General features: G+C 36.6%; 1 protein-coding gene across 1 annotated transcript in view; it reads left to right on the top strand.

Annotated features, from left to right (window-relative positions):
• Positions 1–11,159, top strand: part of LOC124620789 (protein deltex) — a 45,583-nt gene extending 34,424 nt beyond the window's left edge. The window contains exons 7-8 of the mRNA XM_047147094.1: positions 4,444–4,586; positions 8,440–11,159. Of these exons, the coding sequence (XP_047003050.1) occupies positions 4,444–4,586; positions 8,440–8,779 (483 nt within the window). The 3' untranslated portion in view covers positions 8,780–11,159. The remainder of the gene's footprint in view (positions 1–4,443; positions 4,587–8,439) is intronic.
• Positions 11,160–13,403: the final 2,244 nt, after the last annotated feature.

The raw sequence follows: 13,403 nt of genomic DNA on the forward strand, positions 1-13,403 counted from the left end.
CAAAGAAGCCATATTGGGCTGGATCTGTAGTGTAACATGCAAACAGAAGAGTGTGTATTTAGGGCTTCTCAAGAAATGCTAGTGAGAAATATGACACAGTGGTTGAGGTATGACATGTTTTCAGGAGGAGTGAAGAGCAAATCTCCATTCAACAGTCCTGATTGTTTTCCACAGTTTCCATGAATTACGTGAGATGAATGCTAAGCCACTTTCCTTTCCCATCCTTGTCCAACGAGAGCTTGTTTTCTGTCTTTAATGACCACAACACCAGATTGAAAAATCTGCACAAACATGCAGTCAAGTCTTCATAAGACTTCAGGGATTGACAACTTGATTGAAATTTCAAAAATTAAAAATTGTGCGCTTCACAAAATGGAGAAATGTACATTCTATGACAGCAATGTCAGTGAGTTACCGTTGGAATCTGTCAAATCATACGAAGATTCTGGTGAAACGATTTGTGGGGATATGAAATGTAATGCTCATATAGGCTCAGTCATTGACAAAGCAGTTGGCAGACTTAAGTAATGTGGAACTGTAAGGAGAAAATGCAGTCATTATACAAAGCATATTGGTGTCAAAATACGTATGCAACCCTTCCTAGAATATTGTTCAGATGTGTGGAGCCCATACCAAACAGAGCTAACAGTGAATATTGAACATATAAAAATAAGGGTACCATGAATGGTCACAGGTTTGTTAGATTTGTGGGGGAGCATCAGAGAAATACTGCAAAATCTGAACTTGCAGAAACTTGGGAATAGCCTTCAACTAAGTTGTGAAAGCCTAATTACAAAGTTTAAAGAACCTTATTACTTGGGGAAATTAGCCACCTACATATCAGTCTCTATTACACTAATTACAGTACACACACTGTCATTTAAGCAGACATTCTTCCCATCCACATAAGTGAATAAAATGGAGAGAAATCTAATATGATGTGCAATGGAAGGTACCCTCTGACATGCAGAGAATGGACGTAGATTTAGACGTTAAAATCTGACCCCTCTTCCTTTCTTCAAGAAATGCTTGACTTTTGGCTGTCCTTTAGGAGGGTTATTCTAACTTTATTTTAAGATGATTTGGTTGATTAGTCTGGGTTGTTTTGAATGACTGAATGTGTGAATAGGTGCATTGTGTATCCTCTTTAATAATTTTCTGAACACAAAGATATTTTGAAACTTCCTCGCACAATCAAACTGTGCGCTGGACCTTCACTCAATCCCAGGACCCATACCTTTCACATGCAAGTGCTCTACCATCTAAGTTACCCAAGCACAACTCACAGCCTACCCTTGTAGATTTACTTCCGCCAGTACCTCATCCCTTACAATCCAAACTTCACAGAATAAAGAGATGAAGCACTGACGAAAACAAAGATGTGAGGGCAGGTTGTGAGTCTTATTTGAGAAGCACTTGCTTGGTAGAGCACAGGCCTGCAAAAGGCAAAAGTCCACAGGTTTGAGTCAAGTTCTAGCTCATAGTTTTAATCTTCCAGGAAGTTTCATATCAGTGCACACTCTGCTGCAGTGAGAAAAATTCCTTCTGGAAACAAGGTTTTTTTTATGCTGAAAACATGAACTAACTTTCGTCAGAAAGAATAGTTGTTTCCTGTCTAAATTCAGCAAGCCACTAAGGCAGGCCACACTAGTGAAAGAATCCCCAGAGTACTAGGTAAGAAATAGGAGGACCTACAGTTACACAGGGATTAAAAACCACAGTGCAACTCGGTATTTTTCACTTTAACAAACATTATCAGAGGGAAAGAAGTGATAAGTGACAGATAAAAACCCTAGGGCTGACGAGGGATCACACAGGAGACCTTTTCACTCTAGTCCAACACTTAACCACTAGGTCACCAATCCAAATCATTATTTCTTGAAATATCATAATTCTGTGAAGGCAGAACAAATGAGCAGAACTCAGTCCTCCTAACAACTTTCGAAGTGTCCTTCAAACACAGTGTAGCACTTGGAATGTGAGCCTATCAGAGAGATACATCAGTGTTTGACCTATCTTGACAGTGTGGTAACTTAGTGTTGGATGGTGATCCAGTGGTGACAAGAAAACCTTTGGTCCAATTACACCAACTCACATTTAGCAGTTTTTGTGGCGATATATACAAACCTGAAAGGCAGAACTGAAATGAAAGATTTGTAGTAAGACAGGTTCTGATGGTAATCTTTTACAGAATTGCCTACTCTGTGGTAAGTTTCATGTTTCATCAAAATCAGTCATCTTGGTGGCAGAGGAAGAGCAGTTTACAGTTAACATGATTTTGCGCTCTGTTGCAGTGTAGAAGCAACTGAGCTCTTGTACAACCTCATTGATAGGGACCGGAAAATTCGCATCTATTTGTGGCAAAATTTGCATCTATTTGGGACAAAATTCGCATTTTTTTCTGCACTAACATAACAAGTTGTCACATTACATTGGTGAAGATGAACGAAGCCGCAGTTCTTTGAAATTTACTGTTAAAAAAGTGCTGATTGGGAACTTTTTGACTGCATTGTTTGCTTCTGCAAAAAACTTCAACACCTTTTTGTTTCGAAATGCCTTTGTTTTCTTGGTTTGGCAGTATTTAAGCTTTCAGGAATGATTGTTCTGTTGAAAAGCTGCAGCATTTTACCACCAGTGACCTGAATACATTGTCAAATTAAGGAGTTCTGGACACTACTTGTCTTTTCCCACCCAATTCGATGATTACAAAATTGGCAGACTATTAATTTCGAATTTTCTTGGGCATTCATAGCTGTGCAATCCATACTTGTCTACACTACATATTGAACTGACTAGGTATTCTGCATAGAAGTAGAGCTGAACATATGGTAATTGTATTTTCATGTTTTGGGAAGAATTTTGCTGCAGTCACTACAGCACAGAGTGTGGGTATCATTGGCTATAGTGGCAGATAGCCATAAGTGTAGACAAACTAGAATTTTGACAGCCAGACGAGAGGGGAAAGGTGCAGGGAAACAAGCCCTGCCTTCCTTTAGCAGGGCAGGAGTCTACAGCAGGACTGACACATTGTTACAGATGTCACCAAGCTCACCTGGTTTTGTACGGATGATAATCGAAATCTGTGATAGACCAGTATTAATCGCTTCAATTTTTTCAAAATAAGAAAAGGAAACCACAAGCAAAGTATGACACAAGGCATTCGGGGACGGCTACATGCAATTGCTTGTTGAGGTTAGCAGTGTATTGTTAACAATGTAGTTCAGGCCCGACCTCTAGCAGTATTTGATGCGACCACAGTTCAAAACATCCGCCACCTAATTTGCCACATTAAAAGTTTCCGCATTATGTAATCTTTCGAGATTTGGCTAACAAACATATGCGTTTCTTTGTTGTAAAATGCTAGGTGCCATGGCTAAGTACTACTGCATTGCATTACATGATATGTATCTTCAGTAGACCATTCAACCATCCACAGTTGGCACGGCTTCAGATCTTTGTGCCTATTGATACATCGTTGCGTTCGTACACTTTTTGTTTCTCAAACAGGTTCTACACCATTATCTTCCCAAATTAGGCTTCGCTAGATGATGTACAGTATCAGTAACTGAAAATTAGTTACATTTTCAATATTTATATGCAGAAAATAAAGCTATTTCAAACTATCTCTGATAAAATAGGTCATATGGATACAGATCACTATAAAATACCATCTATTAAATAATTTTATGCTTTTGCATTTTGAGGCATAATTTGCATTTATTTCCCATTTATCACAAAATGTGAATGTCCCTGCTCATTGAAAACAATATGCAGAAATGTTTTGAGCTGTGAAAGGAACGAATGAAAATCAAGGGTTAAGTGGGTTCCATCTCGAAAGTGATTACTACTAATAGAACATATTTGCTAAAGTGCACAGTTTTGCAGCACCACCCTCAATTCTTTTGCCACACCTTCCTTGCACATTAAATTTTTGAAGTAAACTCCTGGTCCAATGAACTGGTATATTTTAATGAAACTTGTTACAGCATAAGGACACAGTTAGAAAAGTCATGTTCTAATATGCCATATCAAATAATTCCGTAGTAATACAAGCAGAATTCTTCTTTCTTGACTACATAGTAGATATTTAGTCCTGTTTGTTGTGAAATATTGCCAAAATGTGGCATCCATGGAAAGTTCGTGGACAATTTTTGAAGAAAGCTGATGGTAGAAATGTTAAAGACTAACACAATTGTGTGTGTGTGTGTGTGTGTGTGTGTGTGTGTGTGTGTGTGTGTGTGTGTGTGTGTGTGTGTTTTTTTTTCTCACTTAATTAATCTTCAACAAATTTCCTAGGCAACATCACATAAAGTCAGATGCAAAAAACCCTTTCACCAACTTTTTTTGTCCTTGCGAAGTGTTATTCTAACCATGTCTGTAGTCATGTACTATGAGGTGTGTGTTTTGTGCTGCATATGAACATGTTGCTTCATTGCATTGCAGAATCTCTTCATCCAGTGTCCTGTATGTATGACAATATATGGTGAGAAATTTGGAAACCAACCAGAAGGCAGCATGGACTGGACAGTTTTGAATTATTCTCTGCCTGGACATCAAGGAGTTAGAACTATACAGATAACATATAAGTAAGTATTTTATCACACTGAGTACTTTTCTGTGCTAGGCAGGTGATATCAAACTCAAAAATTGAAAGCTACAGACTGCAACATGTAGATAAAGTGAAAATGCTTGGTGACAGCCTATTATGTAAAGTTTCAATCAAAGAAGTAGATAATTGATGACCTCTCATATATGAGCATGAAATTCAGAAAAGAAGAGGAATCCTTGAAAATTTATCAAAGACTGGAAAAGGAAGAAGTGTCTCTGAATGCAAAGCAGGGAAGTACTAAGGCCTTTAAGAAATATACCATTACATGTGTGCCATCATTTTTTCCTATAAAAGGAAGGTTCATTGCATACCTTTTTTCCTGCTCCCTGCTCCTGCAGTGCAGAACAGCATATTTATACCAATGTGTACCCACTTTGCTTTCAACTTTCCAAAGATTTTTGTATTCTGAATGTTATTACAAATTGAGAGAGTGTCAAATAAATCACTGGAGTGACATGCAAGAGCCATGTTCAAGCACTAGTTGTAATTATCCAGATCTGGCTTTGCCACAATTTTTGCAAAATAACTTTAGAAGGCAGTAAGTGTAACTCCTCCATCAGCAAGGCTATTGATTCATTTCCCCATGCTCATCTTACTGAGCTGTAAGTCAGTATGCAATCACCTCACTGGTAACAGGTTCTCAAAACCTAGCAGGGGCTAAATACCAGCCTCCTGCACTTAAGAAATTTAGCTATTTTTTCCTTCCATTTTTGTTGGAAAGGGATAAGACATATATTAAATTTGAAATTTAAATGTGAAGTGAAGTGAAGTGAGTTTGTGTCATTACCATGAATTTAAGCCATTGACAATCCTGTACTTTTAATATTAAATCATTCTTATATTGGCATAAAGTTTTAATGCAGTGAGGAATTTCAGAAGTGAAACTTGAGTTTCTTCCAGTGCATAAAGTGTCCAAACAACTTATGGGAACACATACAGGTGATGTCTTCCATAAGTGCCAGTATTTGAACAGATGAACACCTCTTATTTTCAAGCCACAAATGCAATGACAGAGTGCTGTGCAAGGAAATTTAAATCCTCGGCAGGCAGGGCTTTGCCTACTGAGCAACATAATATAGCACATGCAGGAAGGCAACACATGCATCATCAATAGTGATTATTAATTGCCAGTGGCCTGAGAGGTGCAAGGCATGTTAAAATAGTAAGTGTACTGTGGCTGTAATGGGTTGGGATCTTTTGTTTTTTTTTAGGGTTGTCAACACCGAGTTGTAGACGGGGATCCCCTGAGCAGAGCAAGCTTTGCAGGAACACGATAGTACATAAACTCACATCATAGTGTCCAGTTGTGTGAAAAATATCAGTAAGAAATCCCACCAAGCACAAGCCATGTGCTGTGATTTGCTTCCTTCTTGCAGATGGAGTGATACGTATCGAAATTTTTTTGTGAATCGTAACGGTTCACAACCAATGTTATGATCAGAATGAGTACATTTAAGTGCTATAGGGAATTTAGTGGAAGCAGAACAAATATTCATAGTGAAGAGATGAATTGGAGATCTACTATTTTGACTGAGTTGGTGCAAAAAATCGAGGAAACTGTTTGTGAAGATCGCCGATTGATAGTGGATGAAATTTCTGTGATGTTTCAACAACTCTCCAGAATTCTTTTATACAAGACATAGAAACACTGGGATACTGGAAACTGTACACAAGATGGGTCCCAAAATAGCTGACAGAGCAGTGCAAGAAAAATTCAGGATAGTAGACCTGTGTGTTTCTTGAGCGACTTGAATTGGAAGGTGAGGATTTTCTAAACTCTGTTTTGATTAGAAATGAAACATTACATAACTGAAACAAAGATACAGTCATCACAGTGGTATCACACCAATTCCCCATTTGCCAAAAAACTCAAAACCACAATGTTAGGCAAAAATATCATGGCCTCAGTGTTTTGAGACTGAAAAGGCATCATTTTGTCAAATTTGTGCCTGGGGGAGATTGAGACTGCCAAAACTCAACAATATAGTGAGACTCTAAAAAAACTCAAAACGAGAATTCAGAACAAAAGGAGGGAAATGCTGACGAGAAGAGTGTGCTTTGTCGGATGACAGTGTCCACCCTCTCACAACCTTGGCCTTGAAGGCACTCTTTGAATCATATGGTTGGGATGTTTTGAACCACCCTCCACTTACGCCTGACGTGGTGCCTTCAGATTATTCTCTTTTAATCTCCCTGAAGGTGAGCATGAGTTATGGAATTATCTTTTTGGCTGATGGGTTGCAGAAAGAGGTTCTGAAGTGGGGGAAAGAGCTGGCAGGAGAGTTCTTCAAGAAGGACATAAAGAAGTTTGTGCTACAGCACACCACATGCATTGAACAGCATGGTGATTATTAGAGAAATGGTTAACAGTGTATCAACAATATCCTCTTTTTTTTCCAAATATGCTTCTAAAAGAAACAAAAATCTAATATACTTACTTTCTGAATGTGGCTCGTAGCATTAACTTTGGCTCTTTATTTTACCAGGGAGGGAGCAGGTCTCGAAGCAGAATTTAAGCAGAAACTTCTATCTCTATTTAGAAGGTGAAATGTCAGGGTGTTCTCGTCAAAATATTGACAGTCGTCAAAGGCGTCACCCATCTGCATCCAGAATAAGTTGTTTGAACCTCTTACACAGCAGGAGAAACTCAACAAGTGACCTTATAAATAGAGGAGGAAGTTTTTGGCTAAATTCTGCTTGGAATCTTACTCTTTCCTTGGTCAGACAACATGGGCACAAAGATGATGTTACTTGCCCAACAGTTGGTAGTTAATGTCCAGCATCAATAACTTCTGACGTTGGTCGTCTTTGGTTGTGTGGTGGTGCTAGTGGTTTATGATGCATGTATTGTCTTTCCACATATTCATATTATGGTTCTTGAGCAGTGTAGTCTGACCAATTGAGTGTTTAAATTTTCTTCTTCAGCACTCTCTTTTCACACTTGTGGCTTGAAAATGACTAGGTGTTCACCTGTCGAGATATCAGCACTTTAAAATGCCATCATCTGGGTGCATTTTTGGCTTTTTGGAAGCCTGTTGATTTATATATTTTCTCTTAGACTACAACTGAATGTAAAATTTGGTGAGCACAGTTTGTATTTTATATAGCACTAAAATAATTTGGAAAATTGGTATTACTGACTTTGCAACTCTGATAATTAAGAATGGACAGCTTTCAGTCAGCATTTCAATATAGAGACAAGTTTTTCTCCTAATAATCTCTTATTGATTTATAAGCATTTATAAAAGCTTTACCTAATAAGAGTAAAATCATGTAAATGAATATAAAATGGTCAAATTATATACTTAGTAAGAAATGGCTTACTTCTAACATAATTTAGAAACATTTCATTTTAAAAAAAGTTATGAATGTATCATGCTGAAAGTGATGTTGATATAAGTGGTGTTGATATAACTTCCGATATATCATAATCTTCTTTGACGCTGTAAGATTTTTATATGCAGCAAACTGTCAAAGATATTACGTAAGCTGAATTTAGTTTGCATTCAAAACCTCCTTGTCTTAAAGAAATAAAATGGATGTAGAAGGAATCCTGAATCTTTAGAAGGCAAACTGATTATTTGATATATGCTGCCTGCAGAAGTCTAAAGAGGAACAAGTGACTAGATAGAATTTTTTTACTAAGAACTTCATGTCTATGCAGTGAATTTATGCAGTTAAAAAGTAATACTTCCAAAAACTTAATGAGTCCTGTATACACCTTTAAAAAAAGACGACTTAGCAATTATAGACCTATTGAATGTTATATCTAACGCATTCTGCACTTGGTATTTGACAAAGCTCCAATCTTTCCTTTTTTTCCAATTCAGTATAGCTTCTGGAATCCAGGGCCCAGAGCATCCAAACCCAGGACGACCATACTATGCTGTTGGATTTCCAAGAATATGCTATCTTCCTGATTGCGAGAAAGGGAGGAAAGTGCTGAAACTGTTGTCAGTTGCATTTGAACGGAGACTTATATTTACAATAGGGCGATCAGTTACTACTGGCAGGGAAGATGTGGTAACGTGGAATGAGATACATCATAAGACTGAGCCAGGATTATCAAATATGGGACATGGTTATCCAGATCCAGGGTATCTGGACAACTGTTTAAGAGAACTGGCTGCTCATGGAGTTACAGATGAGAGTTTGTATCAAGAACTGTAAAATGTTCCTGTAATGTGTTCTCTGTCTGATGTAAATATAACAGTGCATTGTGTGCTCTGTGATCATTTTTTCAAAAACTCGTCTCATTTAAAATTTTATGCAAATATCTTAAGTGCCAAATTGCAAGTTAATATGTATAATACATTGGACATTGAGTAAAAGATTTTTATGTATGTAAAATCATTTCATTTAATGAAATGAGAAATACTGTTTCCTTGTAAATTCTCCAAGTTGTGGTAGTAGCTCTGTCTCACAATTTTTGAAGCATTGTTTAATGGAGTATGCTCTTTAAAAAAATCCACGTTTTGTTTGTAGAAGTAATGTGCTTATTGTGTTTTTGAAACAAAGTTAAGTATTTGTCATACCGTATAATATTTTCTGTGGCTCTAAAAGCTGCCGATAGCTTCAACAGATGGTTATAAGATCTTTCATAATTCTGAAGTATATGTGGATGTATCTTAAGACTTTCATAGAACATGGAACTGAGATTAAGACAGTACTATAGAAGAAGTGTGCAATATGAAGTAGAAACAAAATAAAAAAATACTTATTTAAAAGTTAATGGAGAAGCTGCAGAAAGGTTGAACAGTGTTTATTTGGCAGATAAGGACTTCTCTTAATTAGATTCCTGAAAACTTACATAGGGTCTGTGAAGCACATCTCTCTGTCTGTATAACAAGTAAACTGCCAGAACAATTTTTGGATGATGCTTTTAATTGTCTATACAGTAAGATTCTTAAGAGTTTTGTATGAGTGTCAAAAGACATATTGTAATAATTTTCTTCAGTAGCTATGAAGTCCCTGACTATCATGTATGTTACCAAAAGTTTGGCTTGTGAATAGTGCTTCGAAATATGACTAAGAGTAACAGTTGTGATTGAGAAAATGAATAAAATACTGGTGTAGAGGTTCTCAAGTTAACTAGCTCTCAGTATTGTAGGATGTTGTTCCATTTAGTAAGTGAAGTAAGTAGGCACATTGTTTGGTCAAATATTGGCCTAAGTCATATACATTTTAAGCACAAAGCAAAAATATATTTGTGTGCCGGTTTCTTACCACTTGACCTTATATTATCTTGTGGTACACTAATCTTGAAACCAGTATTGTTTACTATTTTTCTGCAAGTCATAAAATAGGTTATTTACAAAAATATTTTAAATGGTTTAATTCCATTTCAAATCAGACCCCTCTTCTGAGTAGTAGGCTACTGTTCAGACAGCCAATGGTTAATTAGAAACAAATTAAAGTTGATTACAGTTATGTCTTTTATGTAACTCTCAGCACAGTGTGAATACTTTTCAGTTAAACCTTCTCATCATTACACTGCTTTAGTGCTTTGGTCAGATTTAAAATTACAGGTTCATCAGTGCTGCAACTGTCACTCTGTTCAAACTTAATTCATGGCACCTGTATGAAAAGAAATGAAAAAAAAAGTGTCTATCGGAAGTTCTCAAACCTTGAAGCGTGTTGTCTTTAGTTTCATCACAAGTAGTATTAATGCAGTTCAAATTATTCTGTGGCAGCTGTCTGTGTATGTACATTGTTTGTATTTTGTGTTGTACAGTATTATGGGATATAGTTTCCTTTTGTAATATTCATTTCCATAAATGATAATGTTCAAATTAGATATCTGAAGGATCAGATTATAAGAATGACACATTTTTTAGAAAAAATCTTAATCTTTAAATATTTACTGCTCTCATGATATGAAAGTATTAGTGTTACAAAAAAAGACAAAGAAAATAACCATTCATCTCTGAAATAGATATTGAATCTGATTTACAGCTTATCCTCCCTTGCAACTATCCTGTTGTAACAAATTAAATATAATGAACAAAAAACTAAAAATATTAGTGTGAAACATGTAGCATACAGTTTCAGTTTCCCCCCCTTGTATCTGTGATATTTATGCAGGTAATTAAACTACTGTGCTGATCATTCAAATAAGTTTATATAAGTGTTTTGTGGCCTTTATATTGCAATGAATAATAGTATTATGCCTGCAGACTACCTCATTAATCCTTTGTAAGCATTTTAACTAGTTCATATTACTTGTGTAATATATTGTGTGTGTGTCTGCATTAAAAACAAACATGTATCCTGTGAAGGTGTGTGTGTGTGTGTGTGTGTGTGTGTGTGAGAGAGAGAGAGAGAGAGAGAGAGAGAGAGAGAGAGAGAGAGAGTGTGCATGTATGTGTGCTTGCACTTTTTTTTTTTTAATAAGATTCTATGTATCAGTGTATTACTATATATTTACCTAAGTTTTCTGTGACATTTATGGTTGCAGAATGAGATTAATGGAGAATTGCCATATATTTTGAGATGTACAAATTTTATTGTGAAATAGAAAACAAAATTAGATACAAAAATTTACACTAAAATTATCATGCTGTTGTGTAGAATTTATATTTTATTGAATATAATAAATTGTTTACATTTTATAATATTTCATATTCATTGGTTGAACTAATGTAATTTCACTAATGATTATTCACAGTTCTCTCTATTCTGGATAAACAATCAGCTGGAGCTCATTTCATTTTCGTCTAGTGACATACTCTTTCTTTACTGCCCATTTTCTAGGATAAGAAAAGCTAAACCAAAATTTTTTTCAATATTTAATACAGGAGAGAAACAGCTTTTTACCATCAACTAATACAGGAACAATTTGTCGGCAGTTCACTGACTCAAGATATATGGTTGCTTGTCTTGCTTTTATAAGTTTTAAAAACTCATTCATTAAAAAAAAAAAAAAAAGAGAGAGAGAGAATGTAAGTAATATTTGCAATTATTGGAGGAATGGGAACTTTGTTTTAAAAACTGAATCTGGGGAGATGTATGATGTAGGATTGGATTTGGAAGTGACAATGGAATAGCCAACATTCAGGTACTAAAACCAGTTAATAATGAGTTGTCATTGTTAGTTCAAAAATAATAGCTACATGCTGAAGTATTTACTGGGTACCATTTGAAATAAAATATAGATGAAGGTAACTAGAAAGTTCAAACTGGAAATGGGAGAATAATTCGCTGGAGAGGTGAGAACATAAATTAAGAATAGGTGGATGATGTGAGTCAAATATGTGTCAGTTAGTTTCCTTATCTGGAATTACGAAGCAGTGTTGTTTTAAGGGGGAAACAACTGACCCAGGTGCTAAAAAGCAATGTTCATGATGTTCCATAGTATGTGTAGCAACAGAACAACAGGCATTGTTGGAGTAGATATTTTACCTAGGCCTGTTGATTCTATCTTGATAGCAAATAGACATAACTTGCAGGTCAAATAACTGATCATAATCTGCTCTCATAGTTCACATTTCCATCCATTTTGTGTGTGTAACCAGTAATATGGATGAGATGTACTACATTTTCAGGATGTATGTGTAAGCAATCATGAATAAGACTTTTATAGGATTGGACAAAAATATAAAACAACTGTTTTGGGTGGAAGAAGGATATCATAGTAGTTTCAACAAGTTTTTTTTTCCTGTGATATTATCATATTTCAGGATATGACTGAAGGAATTACACCATCAGTATAGCACCTGATTACTAGATTCTAGTGGAGTATGGTACTGAGATACTTTATTCATGTCTTAGTACCACATCATTTTGCTAATGTCAGGCTGTACTGGTGAGAGAATTGGCCAGTCTTTGGAAGTAAATTTTTTCTAAGACCATTGACTATGATGAAGGAATATTTTTGATGGTAACAACACATCAATCTTACATTGTTTTTTGAAGAAATATAGTGGGTGGTTCTGGTAGAATATAAATAATTTAGGAGTAAAGGAGGCCATTCATGTCATCCCTGTGGCAAGTGGTTGAGCTGGAATGTTGTGTAGGTTGGGTGGGGGACGGAATACCACTATAGGAGGGAGTGGGAAAGATCTTGGGTAAGCATGTTCTTCATTTCGAGGCTAGATAGGTAGTCAGAGCCCTGGTGAAGGATATTGTTCAGTTGTTCCAGCCCAGAGTGATATTGGGGGGGGGGGGGGGGATGCTCTTTTGTAGCTGATTTTTGTGGATAGTGGGGGAATTAAGGATTTGAGAGAGAATATGGCACAGGAAGTCTGTTGTGTACTAGGTTTAGGGGTTAGTGCCTGTCGGTAAACACCTTAGTGAGACATTCAGCATAATGAGTGGGCAAAGGAGTTCTCATCACTGCAGATATATTGCCCATCAGTGGCTAGGCTATATGGGAGTGACCTTATGGTGTAGAAAGGGTGACAGCTGTTGAAATGCAGGCACTGTTAGTGGTTAGTCTATTTAAGATGGACAGAGGTGTGGAGGAAGCCATCAGAAAGGCGATGATGAACGTTTAGGTATGTGACACATTGGGTTGAGGAGGACTGGGTCATGCAGATGGCAAAGAAGGTGTTGAGGTTGTGGAGGAATAAGGGTAGGGTGTCTTGGCCCAGAGTCCAGATCTTCTTCATCATCATCATCATCATCATCATCATTGATCCTGAACCAGACAAGGGGTTTGAGGTTTTGGGAGACTAGGAAGGTTTCCTCTGTATGCCCTCTAAGGAGGTTGGCATAGAAGCATGCCATGTGTGTGCCCATGGCTGTGCTGCAGATTTGTTTATACAGGGTGATTTTTATTAACATTTAAAAACCT

This window comes from Schistocerca americana, chromosome 1 (genome assembly GCF_021461395.2).
Source record: "Schistocerca americana isolate TAMUIC-IGC-003095 chromosome 1, iqSchAmer2.1, whole genome shotgun sequence".
NCBI classification, from domain to species: domain Eukaryota; kingdom Metazoa; phylum Arthropoda; class Insecta; order Orthoptera; family Acrididae; genus Schistocerca; species Schistocerca americana.